At 53.3% G+C, this 21,516-nt stretch overlaps 1 protein-coding gene across 6 annotated transcripts in view; it reads right to left on the bottom strand.

Annotated features, from left to right (window-relative positions):
- The window catches only part of OPA1 (OPA1 mitochondrial dynamin like GTPase), an 82,178-nt gene that overhangs the window by 12,834 nt on the left and 47,828 nt on the right, over positions 1-21,516 (bottom strand). For all 6 annotated transcript variants that reach the window (XM_054983000.1, XM_054983003.1, XM_054982999.1 and 3 more), the window contains 18 exons: positions 21,402-21,482; positions 18,033-18,107; positions 17,534-17,605; positions 16,701-16,800; positions 16,274-16,404; positions 13,383-13,455; positions 13,220-13,292; positions 11,396-11,511; positions 10,627-10,691; positions 10,225-10,301; positions 8,811-8,976; positions 7,160-7,312; positions 6,479-6,587; positions 5,366-5,445; positions 4,871-5,011; positions 2,905-3,021; positions 1,405-1,498; positions 800-910 (listed from right to left, as the gene is read on the bottom strand). In XM_054983000.1, coding sequence (XP_054838975.1) covers positions 800-910; positions 1,405-1,498; positions 2,905-3,021; positions 4,871-5,011; positions 5,366-5,445; positions 6,479-6,587; positions 7,160-7,312; positions 8,811-8,976; positions 10,225-10,301; positions 10,627-10,691; positions 11,396-11,511; positions 13,220-13,292; positions 13,383-13,455; positions 16,274-16,404; positions 16,701-16,800; positions 17,534-17,605; positions 18,033-18,107; positions 21,402-21,482 — 1,834 coding nt within the window. The remainder of the gene's footprint in view (positions 1-799; positions 911-1,404; positions 1,499-2,904; positions 3,022-4,870; positions 5,012-5,365; positions 5,446-6,478; positions 6,588-7,159; positions 7,313-8,810; positions 8,977-10,224; positions 10,302-10,626; positions 10,692-11,395; positions 11,512-13,219; positions 13,293-13,382; positions 13,456-16,273; positions 16,405-16,700; positions 16,801-17,533; positions 17,606-18,032; positions 18,108-21,401; positions 21,483-21,516) is intronic.

The following is a 21,516-nucleotide window of genomic DNA, read 5'->3' on the forward strand; positions in this document are numbered from 1 at the left end:
GCAGCAAGCCCAGACAAGCCACAGAGAAGCAAACGGAATGGCTCAAGCCACCGCTGGCCGCTGCCGGGGTGATGCTGAAGTATCAGTTGGCAAAGAATGGTAAACAGAGGCGGGAGGTCAGGCATGCGGCAGCAAACACCCCTCCCTGCCTCCAAGGCACTGGCCCTCTCTACGAGGGAGGGAGCCTCCCAAAGCAGCCACCTGCTGCCCCCTACAGCCGAGAACAGAAAGTGGCGTGTATTATGGACGATTGCTTCCCTGGGACTAATGTTTTGCAAAGCCACCCATGAACGACAGAGGGAAAAATATCTCCATGTCCAAAGATTGCAAGAGTCACCCCGGCACCTTCACCCAATATCCTTTTCTTCAACCAGATCAAAACTTCATTTGGAAGCTCTGCTGCTAATAAGGAAACCCTTATTAACGCCAAACAAGATCCCACAGGTGCAGGCATCCGAGCTGCCACCTTGGTCTCTGCAAGCAACAGAAAAACCCCTTTGAACAACGGGAAACCAAGCGCTGATGTAACCCTAGTAACGGTACGAGCCTTCCGTCTCAGCAGGCAAGCCCTAACAGGACAGAGGCTTTGTTTACTGGGGAACGGCTCCAATCAGAGACTCAACTGCAGATTTAAAAAACAAACGCGGAATGAAGTGTACTCAAGGAGATTTCCCCCACTGCAGCTACATCTGACAATGCCAATACTCCTCTTCCTATGAGCCGTGAGCACAGGTGAAGAGAGCCACTTCTGGGCATGCCAGTCAGGGCTTCTTTCTTTTCCTTTGTCTGTGATACTCACTAAGGTCCTCAGCCAGCTGCACTCTTTTCCCCGTTATTAACTTCACCTTCTTTTCACAATCCTCAGCAAAATCTTCCAGCACCTCTTTTACATTCTTCTCCAGGCGCCTGACTAGAAAAAAAAATACAACACTTTGAAAATATTTTTTAAAATACTGAAGCAAACTCATGGGAAAATGGGAGCCAACCTGGATGTCGCTCTGCACTCACGGCAAATGTTTCCGCATCGAGAACAGTCCCCGGAAGGAAGGAAAGGCCCGATTGCTCCAAGGAATGACGTGCTCACCGTGGCAGGGAGAAGGTCCAAGGCTGGAGGGTCAGTGCAGCCAGGTGCACTCCAGGCCCATAGCCAGAGGGAACAGGGGTCCGGCTGGCTCCGAGTCTTGCCAAGGCCCCATCCCCCTTTTGTGCTGAATTTGTGCCCAAAAGTGCCAGGCTATCACGAGTCCAGGAAGCCTGACAGCTCCCTAACCTCAAACAGGGGGAATGGGAGGAGTGTCTCTAGCCCCAGACCCCTGCCAACCTGGAGGCTGCCCTGTAGACACCGGGGCAGGGGGCAGGGGGGGGGAATAAGGAGCCCAGCAGAGCTGCCAGTGCAGTCCTTACCTTCAGTGTTGGCCAGCTGTTGCCTCAGGGTGTTGGCGGTGATGGCCAGCATCCGCTGTATGCGCCAGAAGAGGACCACATCATTGCATTCAAGCTGAAAGCACCAGAGACAAAAAGAGCGGCACTAAAGGACGCACCATCTCAAGATTGGCCCTGGAAACAGCAGGGACAGGCTGCAGCGCCACCATACAACACACACACACACACACACACGCACACGCACGCGCACACGCACACACACACGCACACACCCAGCCACCTCCCCACCTTTGGCTGCGGGTGGAATGATTTAAATCTGTTTTTATCATTTAGGTGCTTTCTAAACAGAAACATACTGATCTAAAATTAGACAGGGTCTTTATATGGCGTCCTTCTAAGTAAGATGACACCCCCAATGCCAAATTAGGGGGTGGGTGGGTGGGTCTTATGAACCAGCCCCACCCGAGTCCTTCCCACCTGCCTGTCTGCTCGTCTGCCCCTCTAGCCGCCCAGCCCTACAGACAAGCAGATGACCTCAGCCTTAGGCAGGGACCGGCCGTGGCAGTCAGCGGGCAGGTCCTTAGGGGCAGGAAGGGGCTCTTCCGAACCCGGAGGACACGGGGAGGCACGGGGGTCACTTGCTGCTGCCGCTGCTGCTGCCGCCGCCACCCAGCTTGGTTGCCCTCCGTCCCCCCAGCCGTACCAGGGAAGTTTCCCAAAGGGTCAATTCCTGCTTTAGCGCCCAGGAAGCATCCCAAAACAAACAGCCAAGCCCACGAACGCTTCCCTTCTGTCTTCCTCAGCGGAAGGGACGGGGACTGGCCCTGGCTTGCCAAGGGCCTCAGAGAGCGGAAGCAGCGAAATCGGGGACTAAGCACCTTCTGGGACGAGGGGGCCTCCTGTGATCAACAAAGCTTCCCACCTACGCGCTGCCACTTCCACCCGCGGAAACGTGATGCCCAGTTACGCGTGCTGGCAGCCCCCTTGCTCACAGGAGGGGGGGGTGGATGGGGTTGGAGTCGGGAGTGCCGTGCCTCACACACACACACACACACACACCCCGCGTAAGGCAGTGGGACGTCCTGCATCCAGGCACAACAGGTGAGAGCGGCGGCACATCTGGATCTCTCACGCATCCTCCCAGCATCTGGATCTCTCACGCATCCTGCCAGCTGTCTGGCGGCAGAGGTCCTTTTTATTTCCATTGTACAGCCACTTCCTCCCAGCTCAGCTACCCAACCCTTTAGAGGGGGCCAGTGCAACCCCCTCCGCGGCCCGGAGTCATCGAAGGGAGCTGGTGGGAAGGCAGGAGGAGGGGGGCTCGGCTGAAACCGGGCCAATGCCTTCGCAGCCGCTCCAGGCAGCGGAGCCATGGAGAAAACCGGGGAGGGGACTAAGAGCAAAGGACAAGGCTGCCCTCTAGCGCCTGCTCAGGGGCTGCATTCAGAAGGGCTGAGCAAGGAAGAGATTTTTCGTTGTGGCTGGACAGCAAGAGCCAGTTCCCGTTCCCCAAGCACTTACCTCCGAGTCCACAAAATGCCTCTGGTAGTAGTAAAAGCCTCTGCGGCAGAGATTGCAGTGGCCCAGGGCCCCCTTCAAGAAATGCCGCCTGTAAACTTGGTGCCAGGTGTCCTTAATCTGGGACCAGAAGGAAAGACCTGGTTAGCAGGGACCAAGCTCGGGGTGTCCCAGGAGCACGTGCTGGCAGGATCCCACTGCAAGGCCATTAGAAAGACCAATGGGAAGGCTGGCCGAATACGGCATCCCTGTTGCTTGCTCACGACAAGGCCCCCTCCCGTTGCCTGTCATGGCAGAGCTCTTGGCCAAGATCTCCTGAGCCCTGGCCAGCGAGAGATGCCCCGGCAGCACCAGTCAGCACGTCACACGTGGCCGGGACTGCCGCTGCCATCCAGAAACACTTCTGGAGGATTCAGACTGAAGGGGAGGGGGTCAGAAAGGGGTTCCCTGGTGCTTCTCTTCCATTTGCCCCTCTGCTGCCTTGGAATTCCACTTCAGCAGGCTACAATTCTTGGAAAATGGCTCCATCTGGCTAAATAACTAACTGGCTCTTGTGCTGTTTTGCCAGACCTGGGTGCTGCGCCTTCGTCGTATTGTTATCCCCCTTTCCACCAGGACTGGCTCCTTCCACCGGAGCTCATGGGAAGTAAAAGCCAATTCAGAGGACAACGAAAGTGCAAGGCACGTGTCCTTAAGGCAGGGGTTCTCAGCAGAGCTGGACCGATTATTATCATTATCATTATTATTATTATTGGCATGATGTCTTCCCTGGGCCCCCTCCAAGATATAAAAAGATGACATCCTTTCATACACAGCTGAGGCCCAGAGCCTCTACCCCCCCCCCCCAGCATCTCTCTTTCCATGGGGATCAACATCCTGCGCAACAAGGCCAGCTGAGAGCGGCTGCCCTGTGTCCTTCTGGGCTGAGGAAGGAGGCCTGGTGCTCAGCTTCCTCTGCTGTGACCCTCCCACAACTGCTTCCCCTCCCCTCCCCTCCCGGGAGCCCCTTGCTAGCCCCCTTACCCCCCCTTAAGAACACAGTAAAACACCCACAGCACAGCAGCTCCAGCGGCTCAAGGAAGCAAGCCAAGACACCCTTCCCTTGCTGGGACCTCTCAGCAGCCTAAGCTAGAGGAACATTAACTCCTGGCTTCAATCACAAGACGGCCTCGGGCAGGAGGAGGAATCTCTCACTGCGTTGTTCCAAAAGGGGGGAAAGATAACACAGAACGATCCAGAAGAACCACCTCTCTCTCTCTTCATGGCACATCAATAGTTCCTGCGCTCCTGCATATCATTAATACGGAACAGCGCGAGGCACGGTGCTTTCTCCTGAACCAGCTCTGCAGGGGTGTCTCGTGCTGTTTGCCTCCTCTGTTACGAATGCTGCCTGACCTTTACTGAATTCTCACAATTTGGGAGCAGGGAATTGGGCCAGGCAGAGGCAGTGCAGCCTTCCACAAGTGAGGCTGAGAGAGCTTTGGGACTAACCAGGGATTCTTGGAACGTGGGAGTCTCCCATGTCCACTACCAATTCCATCTGCCCTGCACCGCCCCCAGAGGGCAGCAGGAACAAGCCCCGTGTCAGGAGACAGGCTCTCTGTCCCAACCACGTGCTCGCAGCTCCACATACACGCGTGGACCAACTTGCATGTACACGGAGGGAGAACCACACTGAAAGAAAGAGCCATCGCATGACATGGGAGGGCTCTGCAAAAAGGACTGGGAGTGCCTCTCCCAACCAGTTTTCATTTCTCTCCTACCTGGCAGGCTCTGGCGTCCCTCGGACCAGCCGGGTACTCAAAGAAGCCAGCCAGGCAAATATATGCAAACAGTTCCAGGAACAAGCCTGAATGGGTGGTTCGTGGCTGATCCTCAAACCCACCACGGATGCGCCCACGTCTACAGTTAATCTTTTCCCTGCCACCCAGATGCAAAAGGTTCACAAACTCGCCAAGAGGGACCTTACCAAGCACGGGTCCACCGCCACCCCTCGGGCCTCCAGATTCTTCCGGACCGTTGTGACCTCATCGTTTGCAAGGTAAGCTGGATGGTCCTCGTTGCACCTGATCATCTTCTCAAGTTCGTTTTTAGTTTCATTACGAATGCTCTTCCATGAGGGGGAAAAAATGGTTTTTAATCTTTTCATGGCATCAGGAGAATAAACATTAGGAAGATTTCTCTCTGTGTTTGAAAAACAGAAGGTGCAAGAGGATGCCAGCTGGCTGGGGAGGTCACAGCAGGGCTGGGGGGGGGGGGAGACGGCTGGAGGGGGGAGGTCGTTTAGGGCTCCATCGAGGCACCTGGAAGGGTGCAGCAGAAGCAGTAAGGACCGTTTGCAGGCACAGCGCCTGAGCAATGTGCCAGCAAAGCAGCGAGGGAAACAGCAGGCCGGGCAGGCAGTGATGAAGCATCTCTTAAAAGCGTTACGAACTTCCAGCACAAAGTTTTGGCTCCTTCTTACCTGTTCTTTAGTGCGGCCCATCCAGTAGAGCCACCTTTTCTTCCAGTCTGGGCCCACCATGTCTTCAATAACTGATTCAGCTAGACAAAAATATACAAATGAGCCTGGATACTGTAACACAGCACGGCGCTGCGATTCCAAAGATACAGCAGGGGCCCCCCTCCCCTGAAAGGGAGCGAGAAGGTGAGCCACACAGGCAGCCGTTTGAGAGAGAACGGGAGGGTCTTCGGACGAAGCGGGCCCTGGCCTGCGGCTCCCTCTTCCTTCCGCGGTCAGCCATTCGGCAAGACACAATCTGAGTTAAAAGGTGTTACATTCGCAACCTTTTAATCCAAGCTGCATTTATTTATTAGGAGATCAACAATTTCATGTATGAGTGAATGGACTAGATGACCACGCCCTAAGCACCACTCAGAACCGAGTTCAGGGCCACTCCCACGGCTAGTTATCCAAGTCACATTCATTCATGGTATTCTGCTGGTTTTCAATGAGGACATGTGCTTATTACTAAACATGAGGCCAACTCTTTAGGACTTGGTATTTCTACCCACAGCTATCCTCCGTAGGAATTTATTCCTCTTCTTGGATTTATTAGACTTTATGTTCTTTTTGACGTAAAGGGGGACCTGCCCCGCCCCCCATTCATCTATAGTTTATATATCTAGGAACAAATGTATCTCAGCGGTTTCCCCCCTTCCACCCAGTCTCTGAAATACGCACTCTGCTCCCATTCTGCATCAAGCTCTCTGGCTGCCCTGCTGTGGCTAAGAGACCTTCTAGCATTTGCACAGGCACACCCCGTCCCTTGCTCCCCGCTCAAAGGGGCTCCTGCAGGCACAGTCACGCCCATACGACACCGCGGTCGCCTTGAACAGGGCCGATTCCAGACGGCCCTCCCCATCCCGAAATGTCGCGCGTTGTCGCGTGGAAAACGCGAAATATCGCGTTTTCTCGCGCGAGTTTTGCGCAACATCGCGCAAAACTCGCGCGAGAAAACACGATATTTCGCGTTTTCTGCGCGACGACGTGCGACATTTCGGGATGGGGAGGGCCGTCTGGAATCGGCCCAGGTGTCCAGTGCCTCCGCTGCTGCCCCCGTCAGATGGCACTTACTGTCCTTCAGGCGGCTCTGGAGCGTTTCCTCCATGAACTGAATGGCTGCATCCCACTGCTGCTTGTCTGATATGGAGCGATCTTCCAAGGCGTTGTGCTGGATCACCCTCTGTCAATGCACAGAGCAACCATCAGGGCCAACCTGCTGTTGCATTCTACAGCTGAGCTTATGGCAAGGGAGCTCCACCCGTGCAGAAACACGGTCACTGCTCCTTACGCGTTTCTGAAGGGACTGGAAGTGCCTGCTTTGAAACCACTGGAAGGCCCAGGTGGTTCAGCTGAAAGGGCTGCGCCATGCGGCACCTCTGAGAGGAACAAGACACTCTTGCGACCTGCACTCCCTCCTCAGGATGCCGTGCAGTAAGAGACCACCTCCTCTCACCCAGAAGCCACCGGGCAAACTCAAAGACTCTGCCTGTGATAATAGTTTCACCTCCTCCAGTGGCCTTGGAAGTTTTCAGAAATAGTGATCCAAACCCCACCTCTGGGCTAAACCCCTCCAACACCTTAAGTAATGCTTTTAAACCCCAAAAACAACAGTGCGAGTAGCTGCTGGCTCAGCTGCCACAGGAAAGGGGGTTTCCGAATTCAGCGGGGAAAGGCAGACTGCAACTGGGAAGTGGCCGCCCCCTTCTGCTAAGCGACGTGTCCTCCTGTCCCCAAGAGAAGGCAAGGCCTCACCAGGCTGTCTTCCGCTCTCTCGTTCCACTTGTGTCGCTTGATGCTCTCCTCTTTCACCGCCTGCTTCAGCTTGTCGAAAATATTGTCATGTTCTTTGCCCTTCGGCTCTGTCATGAAGCGAGAGAATTCCTCTTGGAGCGTCTCCCAGGCAACCTGGACATTTGGCAACAGAGTCCGACCTTTACAGACAACCAAAGCTGAGGTGGGGAGGGCGGACCAGCTTTGGCCAGGACAGAAGTACCGGCCGACAAAGAGGCCGGTGGATAGGAGGAAAGGTCTCAGGGCATGGGAAGTTCGTCTCTTTTCATCAAGCCACACACCTCAGACACACTGCAGGGGAAAGGGAACATGCCCCAATATTTCAACAACTCAAGCTGGATGCTGTCCACAGCAGAATGTGAACAAGCAGTTCCATCTCTGTGGAATCTGTGATGACTGGGGGTGGGTGGGATACACAACACGGGGACAGGATGGATAGTTTTCATCAACAGGTGGACAAAAGAGAGCTGGAAGAGTGAGGCAAACTGGTAGTCTGAAGGGGAGAGGAGACCAGGCGACAGCGGGAAGAAAACAGGCTCCACAGACTAAGCTGGACTGAGAAGCAAGGCTTTGAGGGGGGGGGCGGGGGAGCGGAAGAGAAAAAAAAAGAGGGGAAGAGAAGGTTTGAGAGAGAGTGCGTGAGAGGCAACAGATACAGCGTCCAGCTAGGGTCTGGAATATCTGGTTTCAAATAGCCCCTCAGCCATGATGCTCCCTGGGTGGCCTTGGGCCACCATTCTCTCTCAGCGTAGCCTACCTCACAGGATCGCTGTGAGGACAAATTGGAAGGTGGGAACCAAGCACACAACCACTTTGGAAGAAGGACAAGATAAAAATGAGTAGACAGACAGATCTGGGGGGAAAGAGTTGGTGCGGGCACAGAACTGAGGACAGGAGAGGTAGCAGAGGCAGCTCCCACAGGGCCCAAGGACTGGGGTGGAGGGCTACCTGCCGCTACATCAGAAATTGAGTGGACGTGCAACAAAGGCTCAGGGGCCACAGGCGGGGAAGCTAAAAAGGGAGGAGACATTCTTGATCCAGACTGCATGAGCCAGCTGCAGCCCTTAACAACAACAACAACAACAACATTCAATTTATATACCGCCCTTCAGGACAACTTAACGCCCACTCAGAGCGGTTTACAAAGTATGCCATTATTATCCCCACAACAACAAACACCCTGTGAGGTGAGTGGGGCTGAGAGAGCTCTGAGAGAGCTGTGACTGACCAGAGGTCACCCAGCTGGCTTCGAGTGGAGGAGGAGTGGGGAATCCAACCCGGCTCTCCAGATTAGAGTCTCGTGCTCTTAACCACTGCACCAAACTGGCTGCATCCAAAGCAGCCAGCCCTGCATCTGCACCCATCGAGCCTCCTCCATTTCCAAGTCATTCGTGGCAAGCCACTCGATCACCTGGCCAGGACACTACGAGAACCAGGACACAACCTGTCCCAGGCCACGCGGTGTGGTGAGAGCACCCAAACCGGTGCCTGAAAGGCTGCCCCCCTCTTTGTGCACCTTCCCCCTCGCTTGCCTGAAGGGCCAGATGCCGTTCAGGAGGGCCCCCTTGGGCAAGCCGAAGCCCCCCCTGGCCACGGCCACGGGCAGGCTCACCTCCACGGCTTTGCTGGGGAGCTGCTTGTCAGTCCACTGCTTCAGCTTGATGTCCACCGTGGTGTTAAATGTCCCCGCATTCAGGGCCTGCGCTGCTGGGAGGTAGATGTTCTCGATCACGTGCGTGGAGACCCTTTCCCACAGGGTCTTCTGAAGAATCTCTTCCCTAGGAGAGGGGAGGAATTGCAAGCATTCACAGCCACCCCTACAGCTGCATAAACGGCTGACTTTGCCAGGGGAAATACGTGTCCCAGGGCAGAAACAACCAGCCCTCAAATGGGGATGCAACTCTCAGGCTGTGCCTTCTCTGTGCTGGGAAGCGATTCAGGTGCCATTAGCACAAAACCTTTCACACCCCGGGGGATTCAAAAGCGGCGCGGGTGGCACCACCACGGAGGCCCTCTGGAAGGAAACAGCTCCCTGCCCCGCCGGCAAGCTCACACGTGTGAGGAGCTTCCACAAGGGGCACCGGAGGCTTCCTTTCACCCCTTCCTAGAAAGCCAGCCAGCCCCTGCACTCCAGCCCCTGCTTCATGGCTGTTCTCTCTCAAATGGAGAAAGCGCCAAACTGCCATCTGAATGGGCTCCGACCAGCTCCACTCCTCCAGAGCGGAACAGGCAGTCAAGTTTCTAAATCTTGTAAAAATTATTTATGGGAACTTAAAAGGAAGGAAACATCTTGGAAACTGAAAATATACAACAGCTGCTTTTTTGCTTTTTGTGTGTGTGTGTGTGTGTGCCAAAAAGGGCTTTGGGGGACTCTGGCCCAAAGCAGTTTTTTTTTAAAAGACACCATAAATCTTTCCCCAAATTCCTGCCCTGTATTCAGTCACCACCAGGACGGACATGGCAAGGTTTCAGAGAACAGGCATAATCCGTGACGGCTGTTTCTGTTCCTGGCAGAAGACAGACTTCCGAAGGCAACCTGTTGCATAGCATCCCGCTGCCCCCTCCGTAGCCACCCCCGAGATTCTCAGCATTGCAGAACTTAAGGCTATTGGGCAAAATAACCATACACGCAATTTTGCTTAATTTGCAAGTGGTATACAAGAAGTCAAGCCGAATTTTTCTTGGGAAGCAAAATCAGAATTCTGTTCGACACATATTTAGAAGCAACACACCCTGTCTGCTCATTTCTGTAATTCCTGGAAACTGAGCAGTCAACAACATAAGAGGATTTCCCCTAAGAGAGCAGTAAAATTGTCAGTCACCTACAGAACGGTCAAGAGTCACCATACTTGTTCAGACATCTAAAACTAATAAACATTTTATGGGAGGGCTGGATGGATTCCAGATGGATTCAAAGAGATGCACTGTGTGACCACAGGGTCACAGAACTTCTGGCATTCTATTTTAATCTTCACATCCTGCTGCATTAGAACTAAGACAGACAAAAAATAAATTAATTACTGTACCAGTGCTTTGGCGTCACCTGACTCAAACTTATGACTTCATCAAGGATTTCATTCTTTGCTTTTTCGAACAGCTCATTCTAGACAGAAAAAAGAATTTATGCCCATTGATTGAGATGGTCACGCTAAGTCAGGTTTAAGAATTTGAGATTGCAGAATATACATTCAGTCTGGGCGCACTGCTTTGCATTCTGGGTGGCTGACACACTCCAAGACGTCTGACAGACTCTTTCCCAGCCCAATATGTAAGATTCCGGTTTAAATCTGAGCTGCCAGGGACTGAGCCTAGAACTGTCTGCCACTGAGTTATAGGAGGCAGCAAGAGGTAGGGGTTCTCCTGTCCTTTAAGGCAAGGCTGCCCCAATGCCTTCGTGGAGGAAGTCTAGACTGGCTTGCGAGGCTTACCCGGTCGAGTTCTCGCAAGCGGGGGTAATTGTTCTTCCACTCCGTCTCCAAATTAAAACGGGTTGCTATGGGAAGAAAGCAATGGGAACACACATGAAGGCACTCCCTCTTGGCATCCATGCCAGTCTGCAGAACTGTACCCTCGTAGCGCCATTTACCCCTTGATTCTGGGGACAGTGGCTGCAAACGGACACTTTTAATATCAAGAAATGGCAAGAGTCGTCAGAAACGCATTGTAGGGCACCACACGACGTTGGGAACGCTCTCAGTCAAGGGAACGGCTATAAAGATACAAGCATCGGAACGCCCCAGAGCTTCCATACGGCCTTTGTCCTTGTAAGCATTACTATTTTACCACCAAGCAGTGGAGCCGATGACGGTGTTGCATGAGAGGGGGGACACACGTTTAACTCCTTTTGCAAGGGGTAAACCCATGATGCCAAGCGGAGGCCTCCTCTTGCATGGCACACGACGTGCCTGTGCAGCACGTTCTGGGATTAAGAGCAAAGCACACCCCTGGCTTCTCTGATCCTGCCCACGCAGCAGCAGCAGCAGCAGCTCTTCCGCTGACCAGGACCGAGAGCTGAGCCAACTGGCAAGCCCGGTCCAGCAATACTCGCCCCCCCCCCCCCCCGCGTGGAGCCAGCCGGGCCCTTGGGCTGCAGAGTCTAGTCACAGTATCCCCGAATCCCGGAGGAGGTTAAACGGAAGGAAGAGGGGAACTCAATCCCTGGTTCAGGGTTCCCACTCAACTAGCTGGCCCCCCTACCTTTAAAAGCATCTGCTTGCTGCTCTACGGACTCTCTCACCATCTTCCAAAAGCAGTCGGATACAGCTAGACTCAGGTTGCGCGTTGTCACCTGGTGGGCCTTCAGCATACATTTCCTGCGGAGACAAAACTGGACTCTGACGAGAGCTTAGCAACCAAGGGGCCCCTTTCTGATGAACAGGAGTGTAACGAAATGGTTACCAAGGGTGAAATGAGTGCTGGTTGCAGTTAATCTGTCTTAAAGAGAAAAAAAATGGTCCCCATGAGGTTTAATGGGCTGTGGGGCCAGGGAGGAGCCTGCAGGAGTCTTGGTAGGGGGTGCCCTTCTTCCTGGACTACAGCTCCCAGCTGCCCCGGGCCAAGGAAGTGTGGGGGGGATAAGGGGTGGGGCAGCCTCTATAAAAAGAGATGCAGCCCATCTTGGGAGTCGCCTTCTTGGTTGAAGAAGGGGAGGCTCCTGCTGCTGGGTGGAACCCGGTTGCCTAGGCCCTAAATGTGGAGGGCCTGGGAGGCAGCAGAAAGGAAAGGAAGGAAGGGGGGGACCTTCCCTCAGACCCCCACCCCCTTACGGTAGAGTAGGGAACAGTGTGGCAGGGAAAGCACACAGCAGTTCTCCTCTGTTTGATTTTCTGCCCTAGGGGTTCTGAACAGGGGGGTCTACCCCCCTATGTGTGGTGCCTTTACCTGCTTTGTATACAATGCTCTGTATATAGTTATTGAATTATACTTTTTTGGAATATAAAGGACCTTGTGGTGCTCTGACTACGTAAGCTCCCCCACTTGGAACGCTACAGGAAGGGAGGGAGCCCAGGAGAACTGATCAGGCCAGACCTTGGTGGGTTGCCAATTCTCCAGGGCCCAACCCAGCACAGAAATTCAGCCGGAGGGGTCTCACTGCCCCTCAGTCAGGCGGTGTACAAATCAGCGACGGAGAGTGTGAGCCACGCCCACCAGGGACGGTGGGAGGCAGATAGCGGGGCTAGCAGGCCATTGACGGCGGCTCAGTTGCCCGGACTGAGAGCCAGCGCCCGTTCCGCCACAAGGAGAAACCAGCACTTGGCACCACACACACACGCAGCAGCCCTGCCAAGCCCCGCCCCCCCCCAGTGCCCAAAGCATGCACTCTCGTTCATTTTCCTCTTGAGCCGCCAGTTCCTTATTTCATTGGGGGTGGGGGGTGGGTGGGATTTGCGACATAAGAAATCTACAGGTTCTGACTTGTCATGGAAGCCAGCCAAAACCTGTGGTCTCAGGACGGGCGCTGCCTTTCCTCAGTAGGGGAGGGAGGGAAGCAGCAGCTCGCCGAACACACCCCACCTCCCTCTCCTACTCCTAGCCCAAGGGCCAGGGGCTCACTGCTCTTGCCCGGTGTGGGAGATGCTCATGAGGCGGCGGACTGTAGACTGTAGACGGTCTGTATGGCCCCTTCCGACTCTTCTATGACTCTATGACTGTATAGAGGCACGTGCCGCGCTGGAGCCTATCCAACTACCCACAGCCTTGAATCACTCTGGAAATGTAAGGCCTGGCTTGAGAAATTTCGGTATTTCTTCAGACCTGGCGTTCAGTTTCATGGACTAGTACACTTGAAGGATTACTCTTGTGACTCTTAAGTCTAAAGGGCCGGAGACCTTCAGTGGAGAAGCTGCTGCTATTCAAAGGAAAGTCCCACGGAGAGGACATGCAAGCTTTTCAAGGGAGCTGCTCCACGCCACACGGGCCACATTTCTTGTCAAACTGAAACGGCCGAGCCCTCCCTAAAAACTGTGATCCCGGCCTTGGCCACAAAAAACACTTATGGGAAGCAGTAAAAGACTGGCATACTTCAGTAGCTTGGAGTTCTGGAAGAATTCCTCTTCATACTCTCTAATGGAGTCAATACTTTCACAGCTGTTTCCTAGAGACAGAAGAAGAGAGGGGAAAGGGCGTCAGTCGGCCCTCGCCCGCCTGGCTCTTGCCCAGCTGCCCAGGAGCAAAACCTGCTTACCTTTCCCAGTCACCACTGCAAAATACCCCAGAGCCTTCATGGGGAAGAGCTTGCCCTCGATGATCTGCTGGATCTGGAAAGACAGGAACCAGACAGCGCTGACCTTGCGGCCGCCTTCGCTCAGGCTGCAACGTGACACAGAGTTGGAAAGAGCAGAGCAGAAGAGACCCTCTCAGAGGGAACGTGGGGCTCTTCTGCTGGGGGGGCGGCGGGGGGGGGGGGAGAGGAAGACGACATGGGCCTGCCCACGCCCATTCAACCAAGCACCACAAACACGTGCCTCTCTCTCTCCCAACAGTTGGATTTTAAACGGCTTTAGACAGCTCAAGCTTCTTTAAGGAGGTGCAATAGCTGCTCTCTCTCTCTCTTTCAAAACACATACACACAAAACTCAGAACATTTTAAACAATGGATTAAATTCTGAATAAGACAAGGGAATTGCAAAAAACAAAAAAGGGAAAGAACAGCTCAGTTCAAAGCAATCGACACCCCCCCCCAACATGTCTGAAGCCCTGAGGGAGCCCCAGGGAAGAACTGCCCAGAGGGAAGGCTCTTTGGCCAGAGGCCTCACATGCTAAGGGGGGAAATGGCTTCTACGAGCCAGCTAGAAGAGAGCTACCACAGGGGAAAGGTAGGGGAGAAATACTTTCCTGGACCCAAGATCATGGCCCCAGAGTGCATGTTTCTATCCATTTAAAACAATTCTACTACCTGGCTGTTGTGGGTTTTCCGGGCTGTATTGCCGTGGTCTTGGCATTGTAGTTCCTGACGTTTCGCCAGCAGCTGTGGCTGGCATCTTCAGAGGTGTAGCACCGAAAGAAAGGGATCTCTCAGACCACGGCAATACAGCCCGGAAAACCCACAACAACCATCGTTCTCCGGCTGTGAAAGCCTTCGACAATACATCAATTCTACTACATTTAACTAAATGTCCATATGGCCACTCACAGCCTATTACAAAAAGCCACCGCAAAAGCACCTGGGACCAGGAAACCTCGAAGGGTTACCTCTGCGCATCCAAGCCTGGGCAGCAGCAGACAGCACCCCCCCCCCATACACAGGCCCCGTTGCTGTATTTCACCAAAGGGGCCTTTTCTGTGGAGTGCTGTCCCCACCTGGCACCAAACTTACTACATTTCAGAGGACTGGGGGGGGGGGGGCTCTCTTTTCTAGGCTTTAGCCCTGTCAGCTTTGGCAGGGCTTCTTGTTTTCCCCCCTCATTCCCTGCCTTCCTTTTTGATAGCAGTGGATTCCATTGCTCTCCCTCTATCCACACCGTGTGGATCACCAAATCTGTGCAATGGGGCCAGCTATTGCAAATCCAGGCGTCTGCAAATGCGTGTGCATGACCATATTTGCAGAGAATACTTACAGGACAGATGCCCTTTTAGATTCCCTCGTTCAAGGACAACTTAGGGCTTTGTAGGTTTAAACAGAATGTCAACTAGACTGAACTAGGTATAGAGATAAACAGGATCACCCAGGAACTGAGTTGTGATCCCAGAATAAAATATGATGCCCCAAAAGCAAGTATCTATGACTAGCAGCAGAGCCCGTTGTGGGAAAAAATACAATGGGCTCTAGAAAGCTGATTTATCAGGGCCCTGTTGCAGGGCCTTGGGAGGGCGGCGCTGTCATGCTGGGCCTCTCTGTTGCCTCCATGGCCTGCATCGGGCAGCTCCGGAGGCTGGAAGTGCTGCTAGGGGCGGCAAGGGCCCTGGAGCGCTCCTGCATCCTGCAGCTGGCAGCAGAGCGGGGATTGCTGGGGGGGGGGGGGCCAGCGGCAATGGTTCTGCAGCTGGCTGCAGAGACAGGGAATGCTGCTGGGGGTGGGGCAGCAAGGGCCCTGGCGCGCTCCTGCTCCCTGCAGATGCCCAATTTGGCCCTAAATGGGGCCAAATTGGGTGCCTGCAGAGGTGAGGAGCACTGTGTGTGTGGGGGCGGGGGGAGGCCTGGCCTCTACAGGCCTGGCCCTGTAAATGAATGGGAGGTAGACCTAGCCTCTGGGAGTACAGAGGCCAGGTCTACCAGCCCAGCCAAGGAAGGAAAAGGTAGACCTGGACCCTGAGGGAATGGGAAAGGCCAGGAGCATGGGGGCAGGGAAGAGGCAGGCACTAGGCACGCTCCTGCGCCCAGCCCGATTCAGCTCCAATGGGCCGAATCAGGTTGCTGGAAAGAACAGGAGTGTGTGTGTGTGTCGAGGGAGGCAGGTGCCTGGCGTGCCCCTGTGCCTGGCCCAATTCAGCTCCAATGGGGCCGCATCGAGCCACTGGAAAGTCTGGGAGCGTGGGGGGAGGGGGGAGGCATGAGCCCTGGTGGGCTTGTGTGCCTGGCAGAGGCCCGTTCCGACCCCCTTGGGGCTGGAGCGTGCCGCTGCAGGCGAGAGCAACTCTCCACTTACCCCCACTAGGGGCACGCTATTGCGTCTGCGCTCTGGAATAAGTGGTGAGTTGTCTTGAACACGATTCCCCTTTCATGCAGTAAGCTTACTTGTTTTTATTCATTCTAAAATTCCTCGATTAGCTTTCTCTAAAACTAGCACACATCCAACAGTTACTAAAATTTTCAGGGTTCAAGAAGGATTTTTAAAAAATGGACTAGTGGCATCATGAGAATCTCCTTCAAGGCTTCTGGGATCCCTCGCCTGCTTCTCCCCCCACCCAACCACCCCAGTTAAATCCAACAAGCCAAGAAAGGCAAGGGTTTACAGAACAAGGGGGATGAAGCATCCCTTTCAGTGCCTTATCCACAGAACAGAACCGAAGCCTACGAAAGGAACCTCATCCCCTTAGCACCACGGCTCCTGTGGATCGAAGCCATGAAAGGCTTCTGTTGAAGGCGCCAACACATTCCTCGAGAGGCATCAGTTCCATGAAATCTCATCTCCTTACCCTGTTTGGACTGGCCACGTTTTTCTCAGCCAAGTCCACTTTTGTTAAGACAAAGATGGTCCTTTTCCCTTGCGGATCCATTTGGCTGACCAAGTCAGTGACAATGCTGCGCTCCGCATCCACAGACCCATCTGGAAAGGGGAAAGAAAACCTTATATGCAGAACCTGCAAAATGCTCAAAAGAAGGCAGGCGCTGAGCTCCCTTGAAGCTGGGAACAGCTCGGTGCAAAACAGGCCTCCAAGGTTCCACTTCCGGACCCTGCAGGTTCACAGAGCTGGACAGAAGAAAAGAGTCGCTATGCCATGGCGTGGCCACTCCTCTGCCCCCAAGGCACAAACAAACCCACGCAAGCGAGACGTGCCCTGCCGGGTTTTCATCCTCAAGGTCCGTCGCCAGCCCAGCCCGCAGCCCAGCACCCGCACTTACCCTGAATGCAAAGGATGATGGCGTTGGGGTTCTGCATGTAGGCTTTGCTTATGCTGAAGATGGTTTCCTTGGTGTCTGGAGCCATCCCCGACGTCATCGTCTGTGAAGAGAGAAAGCAGCTGCTTTGGGAGAAACCGGAGGAGGGGAGGGGGCCACCCAACGATGCTATTCCTGCCAGACAAGCACCAGCCGTTCCCCAAAACCCTTCCAAGGAGGCGACTCTGAAGCCTTTCACAGCAGCCGCTTCTTGGGCCAAGCTGCTTCTGAGAAGTTCCTCCCGACGTTTTGGTGGACATGGGGGGTCCTCGTAGCTCAGACCTCTGGCTTTTGCTCCTATCGTGGTAGGACAGAAAGGCGATCCCCGTGGACCACAATGGCCTCAAAGACAGAACGCTGCCCCCAGGTGACTCACAAACTAAACGAGGACCAGAAAGGGTAAAAAAAAAAACCACCCCAAAAAATGGACAGCGCAGGGCTACGGGTGACCAGGAAGTCCAGCTGCTTCCCATCCTCTCCAAAACGCCAGCTTTGCTCAATCCCCCGCTCCCACCCACAAGCACAGCTCCCCACCTCCAGGCCCAAGTTTCTTCCGCCTGAACCTTCCCTGGAGCTCTGCCCACCAGCCAACCTCTTCTCATACTGTGATGCTCTGCCCTGGGCACGAGGCTTCAGCCACCATTCCCCGCAGAACAGAGCTCAAGCAAACCCCCCATCTCTACGGCTGAACCGAGACCTGAATTCGAGCCCCACCCCGCCCCACCAGTGCAAGGCGGCAAGCTAGCCACTGCACCACGCAGCAGTCTCAACAGTAAACCTTGGCCTCAGGCACTCACACTAATGACACCTGGCAAATCCACCAGCACCATCCTCTGCAGGCCAGGACCTTTGACGTTGAGGGAGATAGTCTGTAAAAGAAAACAAAAGGGGAGGAGGAGGAGGAAGACTGCCCGCCCCACTGGGGCCTCACAGGAGCTCTCTTTGCTGGAAAACAAGCCACCTGAGGACAGGCCTGTTAAACCCTCCGAGTGATTTAAGTAACAACAACAACAACAACAGGGTGCTTATATACCACCCTTCTAGACAGATGAGTGCCCACTCAGAGCAGTGAACAAAGTCAGCGTTATTATCATCCCCACAATACAGCCGGGGAGCTGGGGCTGAGAGGAGGGGTGGAGCCAAGGGGCCTGCTGAGCTCAGACAGTGGTGGGAACTGAACACCCACTTCAGAGTGCTGATCTGCAGCCCAACCCTTAACCAGTATGGAGCAGGGCCAGCCCTCTTCTGCAAGAACGGGGCATGCTTCCAGGGAGGGCAGAGGTTGCCAGGCCTTACCTGAGCACTGACTGTGCAGCCTTCGCTCACACTCTTCCTCATCCGGACCTCAATCTCATTCCTCAGGGCTGCCAGCTGTTTCGGCACAATTGGAAAGGGTCAGAATTAATAAGCAGCACGAAGCCCCTGCCGTGGGGCAACCTGCTTCATCTGGGGGATCCATCTGAGGGAGGAAGGCGCAGCCCCAGCCCTCTACTCATGAACCGCAGCTGCAGGGCAGGAATGGCTCCTCGGCACGCACAGCCTGGTCTTTGCTCCCACAAAAGGGGGCCTCCAGCAGAGCAAGGGAGCAGAAGACACATCGGGGTGGGGTGGGGGGTGGGGGGAGCAGGAAGCACCTCAGAGGGAGGGGGCTAGTCTTCCAACCGACCTCTCGGTGGCCCCTCCCTGGATAAACACCATGCCTGTTACCCAGGAGTTCCTTTCTGTCTGGAAAGAGCTCCTCACAGAGGGGCATGTGCCAGTTTGCCACAAGGAGTTCTGAAAAGTGGCAAAACCTGCACCAAACTGGCTGATGCCCCGTATGTCCTCAGGGGGACCTCCACAGATATTCAAGCCGTAAACATAAAGAGCCACGAGGCAGGAGGGCCCTGCGCTCTGGGTGAGGCAGCCTGACTCTCACAAATGCCGGCCAAAGCTGCTTGGAAATACATGGCTGGAATTCAGTGTTTCCACAGATGGAAGGATATTTTTCCAAGGAGTGTAACTTTCTGGCTTCCCCCCTCATATGCCATTCGAGGGGCGTTTGGGATCCAGCAGGAGGGGGGAGGCAAGGAAGTGCGCTACACAGGATCCACCTCCAGAAATGCTCCGTTGGGCCCAAGCCAGCTCATAACGTATTGCAACCCCAAACATTTCTCTGGCTTGTACTCTTTATCCAAAGCAGAGAAGGGACAACCCTCTTCCCCTCCTATCACAGTTACTTCAGTGCAAGCTAACCAGCCCAGGCAGCAGAGGGGCAGCGAATCTGTGCCCAGCAGCTTTCTCAGTGGGTGACGTAGCCCCCAAGGTGCCTGGCCTGCCCGTAAGATGTCAGGCGTCTCATAATGCAGGATGTAAGGAAGAGATCCTCTTTCCAGCGGCCACTGGCGACAGGCCGCTGCAAGCCTAACATCACAACAATAGCACAGGAAATACAGTTAGGCGGGAGAAGGCTGTTTTTGAGCCACTTGGAATTCAATTCATAGAAACCCTCTAATTTCGTGATTTTTAAATTTTATTTTGCAAACACAGAGCCCCTCCGCCCACCCTCTGGCCAGTACTCAGGCAGGTCTAGAGGTTTGCCCCACATCTCTACCCAGAAGTTGGAACAAATCTTTCTGCAAATTTATTCAGGCTTCTATTGATATTGATTTACAAAGTAGCGTTAACATTGCCAAAAGACACACAAGAGACCAGTTTGTCCTGTTTAATACTTTAAGAGAACTAAGCCATCTTACAGTTTGAAAAGTTGCCAAGCAATGGCACAACCTTCTAAGCCCTGGCATCGAACGGATTTAATCCTCTCTTAAGAGGTTCATGCAAACCTCGTGGAAACGAACAGAGGTTGCACACAGGAGATGCGCCCGGGGAGCAGACGTTCTGGCCACCACAGATGCCAACAGCCTGCAGCTTTCCACTGACGGCTCATTTGTGCCTTGTCCTTCCTCCAAGGGGTCCAGGGCCACAGAGCCGCCCTTGGGAGGCTGACACACAGAAGAATCTGCCAAAGCCACTCAGAGAGCTTGATGGTGGAGCAAGGATTTGAACCTAGGTCTTCCTGGTCTACATAGTCTTCCACCCAATGTTTCCCTTAGTGTCACAAAAACTGAAAACTGAGGCACCAGAGACAGCCCTTCCTCAAAAACTATTATCTGGCCACTGTAATCCATGCTCTGGTCACATCCAGAAGGGATCACTTGAAAGCAATTTACATGCCTTTGAAAACTGTCCACGAACTTCAGGTGGTCCAAAATGCGGCAGCCAGTTCGTCGTTGGACACTGGATACCGAGATCATATCCCCTCCGCACGGGCGGCCCGTCTGTTTCCAGGCGCAACTTAAAGTGCTGGTTCTTCCTGATATGGCCCTAAATGGCTTGGGGCTGGAGTGCCTGAAAGATCACCGCTTCCCATACGGTCCAGCCTGTTAATTTTTAGCTTTGATCATTCCACACAATGCGTAAAACGTTCCGCTTCAGGAGGGCCTTCTTAATAAAGCATCATAGTTAATGCATGTGAAATGTTAGGCAGTTCTACTGCTTTGTTCCACTCCATTGCTTTGCCCACTGAACTGCTGCACAGGTTCTCTAAATGTGTAGTCCTTTGTTTCATGGCATTATTGCATGCGTTACACTGTTTTAATTATAGGTTATTTTATCACATATTATACCGCTTTTGTTATATGTCTTATACGCTTTTACATCCTTGTTCTCTAATTTTGTAACTCAAATTTCCCGCATTGTTACCTGTATGTATTATACTGTTCTTATTGCATTGTGTTAAATTATGTAATCTGCCTAGAGTCTCTGTGAGAAAGGCGGACTACAAACTATTTATTTAAAACATTTCTATGCTGCCTTTCTACCCAATTCAGGGAACTTTAAAACTACATTGAAACGTTTTGGACATTAAAAAACATTTAAAGTTCAAAATAAAATTAATGAAGTAAATAAATAGTTAAGATCCTCTTCTCACGCCCTGCAAGATTGGGATCCAATGGCAACAAGATTTTCAGGGTATACTTTCGCGACTCAATGCTCTCAAAGAATCTGAAGAAACAAGCTATAACCCTTGAAAGCTTCCACCCTGGAAATCTTGTTGGTCTCTAAGGTGCCACTGGACTCCAATCCTGCTGTTCTAATGTGGACCAACATGGCTACTCACCTATAATGATTCTCACGCCTTCCTCTCTGTGCCAATGAGTGCAGAGGCGAGGTGGGTGGGGCTGTTTTACTGGTGGCACTTTACTTGCGGAATGCCCTTCTCCTCTTGAGGCTCCCCAGGCATCAGTCACACATTCCAGGGGACAAGCCAAAATATTTCTTTTCACCCAGGCCTTTACCTAAGGGGTTCGATCTTGTTTTTTACAATCTGCTTCTAGTTTAAACTGCTTTAAGATACTTCCTTCCTGCTTTTAGCTTCCTTCTAAGGTACAAAATATTTTATGCTGTTTTTTCTCCGGCAGTTTGTTAACTTCTAACTATTTACTGTCTCATGTTTTTTTTTTAAAATAATGCTTTACTTTGAGTAGGTCCTCAGAACAGGTGGTATACGCATGGTCTACATTAATTAAAGGTTTTCTTCCAGCCATTTCTTTCCTCATACCAGCTCCTAACCCTTTCCCAGGCATGGATGTAACAAAAGATGAAGAACTTGGATGAAGAACTTACATCTTCCTCCTTGGTCAGATCAAACTCTCGAGAACTATCCTTGAACATTGCCACATGGTGAGGTCCTTCGCTGAGCGTGACCTGACATTCAAAGGGAAGAAAGAATACTTCAGTG

This window comes from Eublepharis macularius, chromosome 6 (assembly GCF_028583425.1).
Source record: "Eublepharis macularius isolate TG4126 chromosome 6, MPM_Emac_v1.0, whole genome shotgun sequence".
NCBI lineage: Eukaryota > Metazoa > Chordata > Lepidosauria > Squamata > Eublepharidae > Eublepharis > Eublepharis macularius.